Source organism: Cololabis saira, chromosome 8 (genome assembly GCF_033807715.1).
Source record: "Cololabis saira isolate AMF1-May2022 chromosome 8, fColSai1.1, whole genome shotgun sequence".
NCBI lineage: Eukaryota > Metazoa > Chordata > Actinopteri > Beloniformes > Belonidae > Cololabis > Cololabis saira.
The window spans coordinates 31540676-31555267 of NC_084594.1; the positions used below are offsets into that span (position 1 = coordinate 31540676).

Genomic DNA, 14592 nt, shown 5'->3' on the forward strand with positions numbered 1-14592 from the left:
ATATAGTTAAGACTATTTTCCTGCAAGAAGAAACCGCAGTTTCTTGCAGACCAGATGTAACTATTTCTTACTTACTTGTCTGCAGCAATAGTATTGGGTCAAGAGAACCGTGATGAAAACTGGCTTTTCATTTTTCTACAGGAACAAACAATGAAAGTGTTTCCATTTGCATGTACTCTTCACCACATGGACTTGGAAATGACCTCCGTGACAGATGCATTTAGAAGTGTGGTTTGATGTGCACAGCTTAAATGGTTGTTGGTGAAAGGACAGAATAGACTATTATTAAATCATAGCCATTTATTCAGCAATGCACAAAATATAGCAGTTACCGTACAACCTGAACATACTTAAGTTTTCATTTTACAAATATTAGCAACACAACTCTTAATGTCCTTTTAATAAAGTATAAAATATACACATCTGGTACTTTTACAATGAATTTGAAAAGCTTTTTCAAGCTAATCGACACCAATACGTCAAGAAATGAAATCCCACTAAAAACAATTTTCTTTCACTGTGATATTTGGCATCTGGTTGTGCAGAAGTTAAAAGAGGGTTTTCTTAAAAAAAAGAAGAAGAAAAAAAGAAAAGAAAATCTGTTCTTTATGCATATCTGCTTAATAATGTGCATGTGTGCTGCTTCAAGTTCAGACCAGAAAATGTTCCTGTTAAAAAGGCAAATTTGATTACATGATAAACGTCTGCTCCTTAAAATGCAGGCTTAATCAATACATCACCACGGGTGAAGCACTAAAACTGCAAACCCATCATAAATTGTCTAGAATAATTTGATCATACGTGAAGTAAATGTATACAGTTCACCTTAACAACGGAGTTAGTACGAAGTAAAATATCCTAGACGGATAAACATAGCAGAAAAAATAAAGTCAGACCAGCACTTTAACACTCAAATGCAGTCGTAGAAAAGGAAACATGGCACATGAGTAATATTACAGTATAATGATAAAGTTTTTACTGCTTAAAATGTTTCCTGTCACTGTCAAAGCGTCCTCAGATGAAGAGGCTATTGTATAGCTGAATGTAAAATAGACTTTTACTCTTAGTACTCGCATTCAAGATTCATGAGGAAGAATGTACATTTTGTGTACATATTGTGTAAATTCTGCTGGTTTAACTTCGGACTTGAAGGACACACTTATGTCAGCCCATGAGAGAAAATAAAGCTCCCCTAAATGAGAACTAATCACCCCCAAATAAATGACTGCAAGAACTACATAAGGAGTAATACACTTCAATCAGTTTAGGCACTCAGTATGGAAATTTGTACTTTCTGCAGACCGTATCATAAATACAGTCAATTACAGTGTAAATGTGGTGCGGTTAAGTGGATAAAATTCTGTGCTGTCTGCTGACATCATCTTTCCCCTGGTTTCTGCACAAACGCAAATGTAAAATCATGATGGAAATTATTTGTAAGTAACAGACTTTTTTCTAAGTTACCTTTCACATCTTTTTGTACACACCTCTTCAAAGCAATAGGAATACACTTCATAATGATTGTGTGCTTCTTCACTTGCTATAACATGATCAACACAATGGACAATTATTGTTCTGGTTTCACATTTCAGTCTGAAAGGCGAAAGCAAGCAATTGCAAATATAGTGTAATCAGCGAGTTATATATATATAGAAAAACTTTATATAAGTTGCCATATGCCAAACTGTGCTCATGTACACCATTTACATCACGTGTTGATGTGAGAAGGTTTAGGACTCAAGCAGAAGGAAGCCAGTCAAGTGCCAGAGATTCTTAATCTGGTCCCAGTTTTGCGATCAGTTCATCACAGATCTTCGTGAGCTCCTCGATTTCTTGATTCTGTCAGAGAAAAACAGAGACATTGAAAATGACATTACTGCAGGAGCATGAGCCTGTCTTTAAAAAAAAAAACAACACCAAAAAACTACCAGGGTTGTTATTACTTTAGAAACATTTTATTCCTTTCAACCAGGTGTGGGTTGCTCTCTAGGGAAAGTACAGTCTAGTGCTCAAGGGTTTCACCTTCAGTCATCTGAAATGTTTTAGTTTTTTTTCTCTCGGTATGCCGAACTCTACACTCACACGGATGCAATGAATTAATTATTGTCCCACTTGTAGCTGATTTACCTTTTGAAGGACTGCCCTTTCTAGTGACTCCACCTTCATCTGCTCTTTTCTCAGACCTGCGTTCAATGCAACACCTTCAGCATTGGCCTTGGATCGTACCTGGGCGATCTCCTCATTTGCCCTGTCAAGGAGGAATTGAAAGAGATGCAGAGAGAAAAATTAGATATTCTGTATATACTGATTTTATGACATAATCCTGGAACTTTAATTTGAGTGAACTTTACTTGTCCAGTTTCTCCTCAGCGTGGATTTTGAGGGTTTGGTATCGTTGCTCTTCCTGCTTTATACGCATCAGATAGTCTTGTGCACACTTTTTCAGCATCTCCTCATTCTGGAAAGATAGATAAACATCTAAAAATCTGGTGATGACAGGGATCTGCACAACATCTCTTATGAATTGTACTGACCTTCTTGAACCCTTCCAAGACTCCCTTCATGTTCTCATATCTCCTGAAGAGATCAGCAAAGGAACGCTCCACTGAGTTGAGGTCAGCCACAGCCTGATCCCTTTCTAAAGTCAACTGTCTGACCGACTTGCTGGAGGAGATGCTCTTCTGTTGCTGCTCATCCTCTGCAAACAAATAAATCAGAGTATGAGAAAAGGGATGAAGATGTGCAGCAGCCTCAAGCCCAGTGGGGCTTCATCAGCAGCAATATGTTTTCAACAACAGTTAGTGAGGTCAGAAAGCTTGGCATGTTATAAATCTAATGAGACTTAGCCTGATGAGTTTTGAATAAATCCATAACTGGAAGATTAATCTCAACGGAATGTGGGACTTTTTTATATTCACAAACAACAGATTTTGTTTATGGGTATGCAATCAAGTGTGATTGATTAACTGAATTCCTGGCCAGAAAGTCATCATGTATTTTTATTTCCCAATCCCCAAAATGAATCAAATATAGTCTGTCTGAGTTATGCACATCTGTCACTCACAATCTATCTAATATCATTAATGAAAATATTACGAATATTCATGTTATTCACCATTGTTAACAGGATGACTCCACCATTTAAAATACCTGCTAAGCTTCGGTCAGTCAAGACATTTAAAGACTTTGCATATTTCTTTCATCAGAAAGTTGGAGACAAATTGGATATCCACTTTGCCATCATAAAACATCCTGACTGTAGTATATGCAGGAAGAACTTCAATCTCTGACTTCATTGGGATTGATAACAGAACTCTGAACACACCTACTTTCCTCCAGACCTGTCTTCAAGCTTTGAAAAAAAAAGCATTTTTTGCTTTTCAACAGAAGAGCTGTTGCGTAAAATCAATAGCTCAGTTCTCTCTGTGATCTTTCCAGCATTACTAAAATCTGCAGTTGTCAGACCCAGAAAACTGGATGATGTAACAATAGGTAACTACAGGCCAGTCTCAAACCTTCCCTTTATGAGTAAGATGATTGAGAAGGTGGTTTTTAATATTATCAATAGCTTTTTGAAGAAGAATGACACCCATATCAGTTTTGAAACAGGCCTATGATTATTCAAAGCACTGAAAATGCTTTCATTAAGATTCTGAACAACATTCTGCTGAACAATAATTCAGGGACTCTAACAGTCCCGGTTACAGTAGATCCTGAAATATTTCAGAACTGTAATCACATGGCTCAGATTATACATAGAAGGCAGAAGTTGCATAGTTATTAATGCTAATTATGAATCTGAAAAAAACACCTTGACAAATGGAGTTCCACAAGGATCAGTTATTGGGCTCCTCCTCTTTACTTTCTTATCATAACTATGATACTCAGATCTACAGTATGTAAAGATTCTATCAACTCGGTATATCAGTGCATCGAGGTAATAAACAACTAGATGCAATAAAATGTCCTTTAACTGAGCAAATAGAAAACATATTTTTGGTAATAAAGAAAACAAGTTAAGAATCTGTGTTTAGCTCAACAAAGTGCCACAAATTATTCTTTCTGGCATCTCGAAAACATTGCCAAAATAAAAAAGATGTTGTCAAAGAACGACCTGAAAAAGCTCATCCATGCTTTTATTTGAAGTGGGTAGATTACTGTAACGCACTCCCTAGTGGCCTCCCTAATAAAAGCATTAGTCATCTACAACTCATTCAAAATACTGCAACAAGAATACTGACAAACATCAGGAGACGGAAACATATCCCTCCCTTAGATCCTTATACTGCTTTCAGGTTAAACACAGAATGTGGTTTAAGGATATTCTTATTGTCTCTAAAGTTCTGAATGGTCAGGTATGAACCTGGAATATGTCTGAGATCTAAACCCAACAAAATGAAATGATTCTCAAACATTATGCTGCCCTCTGCTGGAATCACCTCCCGTGAAGCTTAGGTTTACCCCAGACGTATCCATTTTTAAAACCAATTTAAATACCTTATTTTTAAAATGGCTTTGAATTAAAACACTATTATTTAATTACTTCTAGATGCTTTTAATAAACACATCTGCACGAGTTTCTTATTGTATATTCTCCTGATTTTAATCTACATCATTTTGTTGTTTTAATTAATTTCATTATACTATTTTTCTGTTCTTTTCTTCGTAATACAAAAGCACCTTTGTGTATGAACCGTGCAATAAAAATAAAGTTGCCTTGCCTTGAAGCGGGCCCACAGGCTCCACACAGGTTACAGATGCTAAGAACTGAATGCCATAAATATATTGTTCTTATAATAGTGATAAATGCCATAAAACCATAATTATTTACAAAATTTCAGAACATAAACTAGGGACGTTTGTGTCCCTCAACAAATCAAACCATGCGGAACAAACCACCACCAGGGGGCAGCAACTCACCGATCATCTGCGCGACTGTTTTCTCATATTCTGCAACTATTTTCCTGTTGAACAGAAAACAGTTCACCGTCAACTTAGTTGTTCTAATTTTTTTGTATTTTTACACAACGGAGTTTTAATGATCTATAAGCCAGGAACAAAGAACCATAGAAACAAAAGCATCGTACCTCATTTCCATAACCTCTGCTCTGCTCTCTTCATACTTTCTCTTCCACTCATTGACCTCAATCTCTTTAGTGATAATCTGTTCATAATGAAAATGACAATAAATGCCAAAATTGGCTGTGGTGAGATCAAAAGAAGTAATGATAGCCTCAAAGTTTCAATCCATGTGCTTGGCCCTCTCTTTCTCTGTATGTGGTAGAAACATACCTCTTCTCTGATCAGAGTTAGCACTGCAGCCTTGTCCATCTCAGTCAGAGGAGTCCCATCCTCCGAGAGGGATGCTGTGTCAGGGGCCTTGCCGATGCGCAGTTTTGCTGTTTGCAGCAAGGATATCTCACTCTGTGGAAGGTGACATACATCACTGTGTGCTGACACATAAAACATACCTCTACGGGCAGCTCACAGTTGCAATTCAACAGACTAGTATTTCCACTGTTGGCTGCGGATGTTTGCATTTCATCAAGAGAGCAAGACTCCTGGACAATCTGTTGAATTTCACTGACCCAAAAGTGCAGGTATGGTTGTATTAGAAAAGTACTGAGAAACAACTATCATAAACCAAGTGTATCGGTTTGAAAGAAGTTACAAAAAATAGACAAAAACATGCAAGACTTGTTCCATATGAACACAAAAGAAGAGGACAGAAAATAATCCAGTCATACTAAATATTCATGTTGTTCCCGCAGGGCGCTTACTGTATCATCTTTCAGGCAGAATGTGTCCTTCTCCTGCAGCTGAGTTGCAATCTTGATGTCAGGACCTGTGAGAGGATCAAACACTTATATCATTAACATGTATTAATCGACCACATCTACAGTATATGCCTTGTGTTCAGAATGTTTGTGAACCTCACTTGCTGCAGTTAGACTGGTATGATGCATGAGCCACTGAAACAAACGCGTCCTACTGCAGGAATATGCAGAGTTTTTGTTCCTCTGTGTACTATAAATAGCTCTTCTGTGCCCAGGACAGAATTTTGCGAAGCATGCACGTTTCATTTTAGGATCTGTGTTATATACCCACTTCCTCCTGGTCAGGGTCATGGGGGTTTGGGGTGGCTGGGGAGAGGTTGCAGGGTTGAGTGCAGTGAGAGGAGGTGTATCTGGGTGTGTAGGTGTGATGGGTCACAGTGACACAGACAGAAACAACCATGCACACTCACTCCTATAGACTTGTTAGAAATATCAATTGGCCTTGCATGCATCTCTTTGGATGAGGAGAGCATACCAGCTCCATTTAGAGAGACCCCAGGTGAAATCTGAGCATTCTTGCTGTGAGCAACAGTGCTAACCACCACAGCACTGCTCCAATTTCATTACCCAAATGTTTTCACTCATTTTTGTAGCTTGCAGGATGAAAAACTCCCAACAGTACTCATTGAGGAGATTATGTAGCTGCACATACTTCACTTTTCATTGTTTCAGTAGTTCTTATTAACAGAACTGGCCAGGAGAGTTATCCTTCCATACACTTTCTTGATTTGGCAGTTTTTGTTAACCTTCTGTCTAGAACATTGTCATAACATCATGATGATGTGTAGTTACACTGTAATCTCTATACAATATTAAATCTTTATTTATATTTAAATAAAGATATATAATCTCTCAGGATCATGTCAGCACCACGGTCACCGTTAAACTTACTGTCCACAACAGATATATCATTGGAAGGCTGCTGTTTTGGAGGTGCTTTTTCACATTCGGGCTCTTCTCCCTCGTCTTGGTCGTCTGTTGTCTGGCCCACCATGCAAGTGGAGGCCAGCTTTTCCTCATCTGTGGCGTGATGAACTCGCTGAGTGATCTCTGGGGTGGGCACCTCCCCTTCATCCTCCCCCTGGACATAAGACAGTAAAGTATAATGTGATTACACAGAATGTTTGGTCTTACAAAAGCACACAGACTAAATATAAACATGTTTTCAGTAACACGAGAAATGCTAATGCACAGACAGAGTCAGCAGCAGGAATGTTTTTCATAAAGAGATGAAAACACTACATTACTGCACTCCAGACTTGTAACTATTGTGTTGAATTAATGTGTTTTAACAGCACTGTGGAACCGCAATGTGGAAGAAGCAAGTCCAAACTAAAAGGTCCTGACGATTGATGTTAAACTATCCTCAGCACGTTGTGGGAGAACATTATCCTTCTGAGCAGATGACAGAGGTGCTATTGTTGAGGGCACATGAACGCAGCAGACTATTATTTGACTGCAGAGTGAGTCACATATCTGTCACCATGCCAAGGTGCTGCTGCAGCGCTGGAAAAAGAGTTTGGGTGACTCTGCCTGCGTGTGGGACCAAAAGGTTGGACAGCTGATGAATAATGGACATTGCAGTGTCGCTGCAGTGAGGTGAAACATTTCAGCAACTCTCACGGTCTTGTAGACGTTCACAAATTACCTGATTGCACACATCGAGAACCAAGGACTGGCTTTCATCATATTTCTGTACTTTACACGAATTTCTGCAAAAAAGCACATAATGATGGAAAAAGAGTCAGAGAAAAATCTATGATACATAACAAATTTATTATCTACCACCGTTTCTATAACTGACTAATGAGTATTTATGTTCCTTGATGCAGAGGCAGACACCAAATGAGGTGCAGCAACAATTTTGCATAACATCTGGACAGATGAGAGATGGAACAAATCAAAATGCTAATGTCTGGCCTTGTTGACAGAAATGAAAGTGAGGAAACTGTCAACTTCCCCATATGTTCCATCACTAGCAAGTTATGGCACAGCACGGGGCATGACGATAGTTTGACGAGGAGCGAGCTTGCATGAGAGAAATAAGTATTCAATAGTGTGAGTACTTACAACAGAAAACAGAGAAACTTGACTTGTTCAGATGTCCTGAAGCCGATAGACAAACAAAAACAGAGGAGAGATGCAGGATGAAGGAGATAAAGCACGGGGGATTTTGAACAGCGGAGAGGGCCAAGAGACAAAGCAGAAGGAGTGAGTGACTTAAGGTGTTGGCATGTTAGCTTTGTTTAAAGTTTGAGCATAAACACAAGATGCAGACAGATGTGGAAAAGATAGATTTAGTCCAACCAGTGCAGCTGCACACAGATTAAAGCATATCTGAAGCCTGTTTGCATGGATGGCCAGTAAGCACTGCTGGGTTTTTAATAGTTTTCAGAAGCAGGCATGTGAAACGCAAGTTCACTGGGCTAAATCTAAACCTGAAATGACAGAATATGAATTTTGTAAACCTGAATCCAGTATTTTTGTATTATCAATAATTGCAGCTTCTAATCTGCCGAGTCTGAGTGCAAGAATGACTCTTACGTGATTGTCTTCTCTTTGACTTTCTTAGGAATCTGCCTCCCTTTCTTCTCTGCTGGAGCCTTCTTAGCTTTCTGCTTTCCTTCATCTTTTATTTTCGTCTCAGGCTGAGCGATGCTACAAGATGACTCTTCATTGGTCAGGGATTTGGAAGGTTTAAAAGGGTCTATAGAGTCATCACATTTGTCTGGATCAAAGCTGTAGGAGCCCTTAGAGACCACAGGGGAGCCGCCCATCTTGGTGCTGCCACCAAAGGGATTGAAATCTGGGTCATCCCACTGACTGGGGTCAAAGTTGTACGTTCCACTTTTGGGAATAGGAATATCATCCAGGTTCAGAGGCGCGGAAGAGTCAATTGTTACTGGTTCTGAAGCTGGTTCTGAAGCTGGTTCTGATGTAGACTGAGGAAGCTGGTCTGGAAGAAGTTGCAATACTGGTTCGGAAAGTGTCTCTGACACCGAGGGTTCTGGTGCAGGTTTGCTGGAACTGTCTGATCCTTTGGACCTCTGCTTCTTTGAAGCAAGTTTACTGATTGTCTTTTTTCCCCCTAATTTCTTTGGAGGGGGCTTGCGCTCCACTCCCTCATCCAAGCCAAACTCCAGCATCACGGGCTTCACCTCTGACGTAGAATCTCCCATGTCGGACTCGGTTGGTGCTGCCGAGCCGACCTCAGGCGATGAGCTGCCAATCGGCTCCAGCCTGGGGAGAGAGCTCGGGCCACACGGTGGGGGAGAGTTCTGGATTTTAGGCCCCCCGCTGGTGAAGGGGTTGTAGCTATCATCAAATTGATCAGGATCAAAGTTGTATGTTGCCCTGGGAACGGGAAGTTCTTGTTCCTCGTCTATTTGGACAGGGTCTTTTAATGAGGAATGCATTTTCAGAGATGGAGGCTTGGATTTGCTACTTTTAGTCTTTTGAGCAGGTGCTTCAGGGTTGGGGAGGCCATTGTGCTTCACCTCTGGTTCAGCAGAAGGCGTCTCTGCATGGGGCTCTGAGGGGGAGACTGCTGCAAGTTCAGTGCTTTGTATTGAATGTAATTCTGGGAGATAAGATGGACTTGCAGCTGGAGGCAGATATGAGACTGGATCTGCAACATGGTTGAGTGTCGTGTCTTGGGCTGGCTTGGAGAATGGAGCTGCACATTCAGCCCCCTCCAGGGAGGATGAATCAGGATCAGGAACAGGAACAGGAACAGGAACAGGAACAGGAGCAGGGTCTTCCGAAGAGTACTCTGCTTTTTCTTCCTCTTCTACTTTCTGGGTGGTTGTTTCTAACGGACCCCCCATGGGGACTGCAGGCTCGTCCTGGCCCATGTTGTGACTGAACAAAATATCCTGATCCCTCACAGGAGCAGTCACTATCAGGTTTTGCTCCTGTTCCAGGTCTATAAAGGAAATAGAAAAAACACAGTTAACAAAGACAACTGCAAAGCAAATGTACAATCTTGCTGCTGGTGTTCATTTCTCCATTCACATCAAAACTTAGATGCAGGCGATATCTGATTGGTCAGCCACCAGCCAACCATTCATGGTGCCATTGTTGCCATGGTGATATCTAACTACCCAAGCCATGACATTCAAGTTAGATATTACATTATAAACAATAAACAATGACATCTTTAATATAGTTTGTGTTGTGGTTGAGGACAACACACACAGTGGCTGCTATGGTGCAATAATGAGCTCCAGGGAACATTTTGACACTCACAGCATATTTCATCGTGCCTGTCATACTCGCTGTATTCTGTAACATTGTGTTGCTAGGAGACCAGCAGGACCTGCTTTGCTTTCCCATTGCCACATTGGCATTGTTTCATTTTTATTCAACACTTTAACCTGCTCATACACATCTTTGTTCCCAACCATCACTAATATTGTTACATGCTGGTGGACGATGTTGCAGAGGCAGCAGACCTCACACAGCTGCACCGCACGGCAGCACTAACACAAATCCTGAACTCTGCTGCGATCAATCACTTATTTTCTTTACCATTTTGCAAATATGTAAATAAATGCATTTCAATATCCGTACACCGTGTTTTCAGTAAGACACCAGTCTGAAGGACATTAATGATCAATTTACTGACCACAATCAGTGCCATGATTACATGCAAACAAGTATTGAGTGGCATTGCAGCTCCTGTCTACCAGGGTTCAAACTTCCCAAACAGCTGCTCAAAGGTATGCCTGAAGCCAACGCCCTGCCCTCTCTAGCCTGATTGGCCTTTGCATCTTGAAATTAATGTTTGAAAATGTTGGAGCTGTTTAACAGAAACAACTTATTCGTGCTTCCACCTGACACACAATGCACAGACCCAAATATCTCCTCACAAAGTGTGATGACACGCTTTGTTCAGTCCCCCCCCCCCTCATTGCTATCTTCATCAGAGGCAAGCACAAAGCACCGCGAACCAAAGCTTTTGTAGAACCTGTTGAATTCCAGAGCAAAGGTCGTTCCCACACTCTCCTGCAAGCTCCTCCCCCTAAGTCCTTCAAATGACAGTTTCCAATGTGCTCACACCCTCATCACACCAAAAAACCCTGCTGGGTTTGCATTGACAAGCATGCAGAACATGATTCAGTGCTTCCTCAGGTGCTGGGTAATCTTGGTTACCTGCAGTGAAACCCCACATGTGACGCTGTCTCTTATTAATATACACACACAGCATTTCAATACTCATAAAGCCTCTCATAGTAAAAAGGGACATACGTTACTAAAGGCTGAAATGCTGCTAGTTAGCAGGTACATTCTTTAACTTTCAAACAGCATTTTTAACTCGATACACATGCATAGATGTCATATTTTATAAATCTTCATAATGCCATTAAAACTAAAGTAGAGTGATTACTCATTTGACATCTTCCGTTCTTTTGTTGGCTATGAAGAGACACAACATGAGGTGTGCACATTCAGTGCCTCTAAAGACTCTTGTTTCCATAGCAACCTTAAAAGAGGATCGTGCCTATGTGCTGTGTTCTCAAACAGGCAGCTCCTTTGATATGTTGAACATTTGAAATATTAAGAGGAGTCTTCAGCTGCCCCGAGGTGTTTAAGTGTTTATGTCTTGACTGCCTTGTCTCATCTCTCGTTCTCACCCCCCCTTCTCTCTCTCTCCCTCCGCCCGTGTGTTGTTGCTCTGCAGGGGCCTCACCTGTTTGGTCTGCATCCGTGCTACTGTACTCCAGCGCTCCTATGGCGGGCGGAGGGGCACGAACAGGAGTCGCTGCCTCAGGAGTGTCAAAATGACCCTCCGAGTCCGAGCTGTAGTATATTCAAAACATTAGAAAGAGGGACAGAGAAAAGAGAAATGATTACATAACTGAGGAGAGATGATCATATTACAGAAACAGTCACTGGTGGTGGAAAATTCTCCACTTAAAGTACTAGTATCTTAGTATAATAATAAAAAATATATACTGACTCAGAGTATTAAAAATGAAAAAGAAAAAAAATGCCTCTCATACTTTCTATTACGTAATCAAACTGTTATTACTTGTGAGTTTCTGTAAGAGTCAGTGTTTAGTGTTGCTGCTGCTGGATCTGGATGTTTAACCTTTTAAACTCCAAATACAATGGGTTTCCTTCTGGACTACTCCTCTGTTTATTTTCTTTATTAATCAACTTAAAGTTTGATTTGCAAATTACAACCAAAGCTCTAACCAAACCAATGTTCTGACATTTAAACAAAGGATCACGTCTTTCAAATTATTTGTATGTTTTGAGTACTAAATGTTTGTTTTTAAGTACCTAATAAAAAATTACGGCCAGTTAAATGTATTTAAGTATAATATACCCCCCTCACACAAAATAAAGAATGATGATGAATGCTGAGTAGGGACCATGTGCCTCATATTTGTTTTTATACAGAGCAGTTGAAGAAACGAAAAGACAGAAAAAGCATTGATGCCCACGGGCGGAAGTGTGGATCAGCGCTGCAAGCAGCAGCAGACTTTAGTAGACCTTCATAATCAAAACTGGCACTGCTATGTCTGCTAATACAGGAAAAAAAGAAAGAAAGAAAAAAGAAGTGCTTCAATGACTCATGGAATGCGGCTGTTTTGTTTGGGTTATGAAGATATAAAACAATCCAGTATTTAAAGATTAGAAATGAGCAGATTAGACAAGTGGATTCTCTCATTTTCATGACACTTCATCTTGCAAAGCTCTCGGTTATGACACCAGAGAACTCAGTTAAAGTAAAGATACATAGAGGAAGAGGAAGTAGGGCAGCCTGCTACTTCCTGTCACAGTCTAAGAACAATATAGTGTCTAACACGAGACGGTAAAATGCAGGTTGTGCTCAATCAAAACATTGTATATGCACAAAATATCTGTGTGTATGAAAACCTGTGAGTGCTGATTGATTGCAATTTCTCAGTTCATTGGTTTTCAGATTGATTGGTGTAATCCGATCGCTTCAGGAAGCCGTGCCACAGTGTAGTTAGATATATTGAGTATGACTTCATGCTCAAGGGAACTGATAAGGTGCCTGGGCAGGTGTGGAAAGGCGGGAGTCAGCACAAAAAGGTCCTTGTGAGTGTTTGTATCTGTGCGGGACAGAGGCCAAGATAACAGCGTTATCACAGCAGACGTGAGCGGCAGAGACCCTGAGGTCCTGATGACTTACACACGTGTCATGCTTGTGTGTTAGCAGCAATTATTCAACTGAAACCTGAATGCAGCATTTGAGCATGTGTGAGAGAGGAGCATGTGCCCCTGATGCTTTAATAAATCTAAAACAGTCACATTTCTGCACATGTACAACATATGAGGGACAAAATGTCCACGCACATAAGACACCAGATACTGTAACTCCCTTTCCTCTTCCCCTCATAACCCTCATAATCAGAGATGCCTCTCCTGTATAAAAACAACCTCCTTCTCCACTCCAGAAAGAGAAAGAGACCCCGCCTGAAGTCTCAGAGCTAAAAGCACACTTGCCTGCAGTCTTGAGATCTCTCCTCTTCATCTTCCCTCACTGTCTTTAAATATTGCTCCCTTTCCTCACTGGGCTCCTGCCCCTCCTCATCCTCTCCTTCTCCCCCTCGCACTGCCGTCCACGTCCACTTGGCCCATGACACAGGTGACAGCCAAGACATTGCTCTGTATTCCTCAAGGTTCTTCAGCCCTGTCGTCGACTCGCTCGCATCCGAGGTTTGCTTTCCAGCACTTGCCTGATCCTTTTCTGTGACACTCTTCCCTCAGATCTCCACCCTGACAACAGCTCACACATTTTTCCGCATAGCTTCTCCCTCGTCATGAGCTCCCAGTTTCCAGAGAAGGGAGGTAGACATCTCTCTTTCACTTTCCAGTCTGTGTATCATTAATCTCAAATTTACAGCTTTCTCCGTCCTCCTCTTTCCTTCTCCCTCTCTCCCTCTGTGTCTGAATACCTCAGCTCTGATCAGCTGGTCCCTCAAATGCTCTGCTCGCTCTCTCCTCCTCTAAACCCCTCTCCAACCTCCCTCCTCCACCTTGGAACGGTTCACTGATAGAGAACGCTGTGAAGGGAGGGGGGTGGACCGGGAGCCTGCAGCTCTAAAACCGAATGCTGCTTCTGCTTCCTCTGCTGAACAACTTCCCCTGTGGTTGCAGAATGGTTCGTCCCTGTCAGACCGCTCTCTTCCACTCTGAGGCAGAAAGAGAGAGACACAAAACAAACACAGAGGGAGGTGGAGGTAGAGGAGGAGCTGTGCTGTTGGGGCTCTACATTTTATAGTCCAGGGAGAGGTTAGGAATGTGGGGCTGGACGTTCAAGACTGCCCCTCTCCCCTCAAGGCGTTTCAGCACTTAACTGTTTCTCCCATCCAGCGGCAGGCAGGCATGCGTGACCAGGGGAACCAGTTCTATAGCCTCAGGAGAACTACCTGCTTGGATTTTGTTTGTTTTAGGTAACATCAGTCCACGGAGAATGCAGGAACCGCAGGCTTTAGTGCAGGCTTCAGGGGATGGTAAAATAAACCCAAAACATCAGAGATTTACACAGGTGCACAACAAATATAAAAGGAACAGAAATGTGGCCCAACATCGCTCCTGATATGCGGTGGTGGACAGTAACGGAGTAAATTTACTTGAGTACTGTACTTAAGTACATATCCAGAGGATTTGTACTTTACTTGGGTATTAGATTTCTTTGGTACTTATTACTCTTACTTGAATACATTTCCAAGACAAATATTTTTACTTTTACTCGAGTAAATTTCTAGGAAGGCTG

The 14592-nt window shown here is 41.3% G+C and overlaps 1 protein-coding gene across 3 annotated transcripts in view; it reads right to left on the reverse strand.

The window, feature by feature from the left end:
• Nucleotides 1-282: 282 nt before the first annotated feature.
• The window catches only part of tacc1 (transforming, acidic coiled-coil containing protein 1), a 37407-nt gene continuing 23097 nt past the window's right edge, over nt 283-14592 (reverse strand). For 2 of the 3 annotated variants that reach the window (XM_061727769.1, XM_061727768.1), the window contains 12 exons: nt 11530-11639; nt 8382-9762; nt 7486-7549; nt 6729-6918; nt 5781-5845; nt 5293-5424; nt 5088-5164; nt 4921-4964; nt 2535-2698; nt 2352-2458; nt 2128-2248; nt 283-1839 (listed from right to left, as the gene is read on the reverse strand). In XM_061727769.1, coding sequence (XP_061583753.1) covers nt 1774-1839; nt 2128-2248; nt 2352-2458; nt 2535-2698; nt 4921-4964; nt 5088-5164; nt 5293-5424; nt 5781-5845; nt 6729-6918; nt 7486-7549; nt 8382-9691 — 2340 coding nt within the window. In that variant the 5' untranslated portion in view covers nt 9692-9762; nt 11530-11639 and the 3' untranslated portion in view covers nt 283-1773. Of the gene's footprint in view, nt 1840-2127; nt 2249-2351; nt 2459-2534; nt 2699-4920; nt 4965-5087; nt 5165-5292; nt 5425-5780; nt 5846-6728; nt 6919-7485; nt 7550-8381; nt 9763-11529; nt 11640-13319; nt 13842-14592 lie in introns of those variants that run through there. The other variant, XM_061727767.1, reaches the window with a different exon arrangement.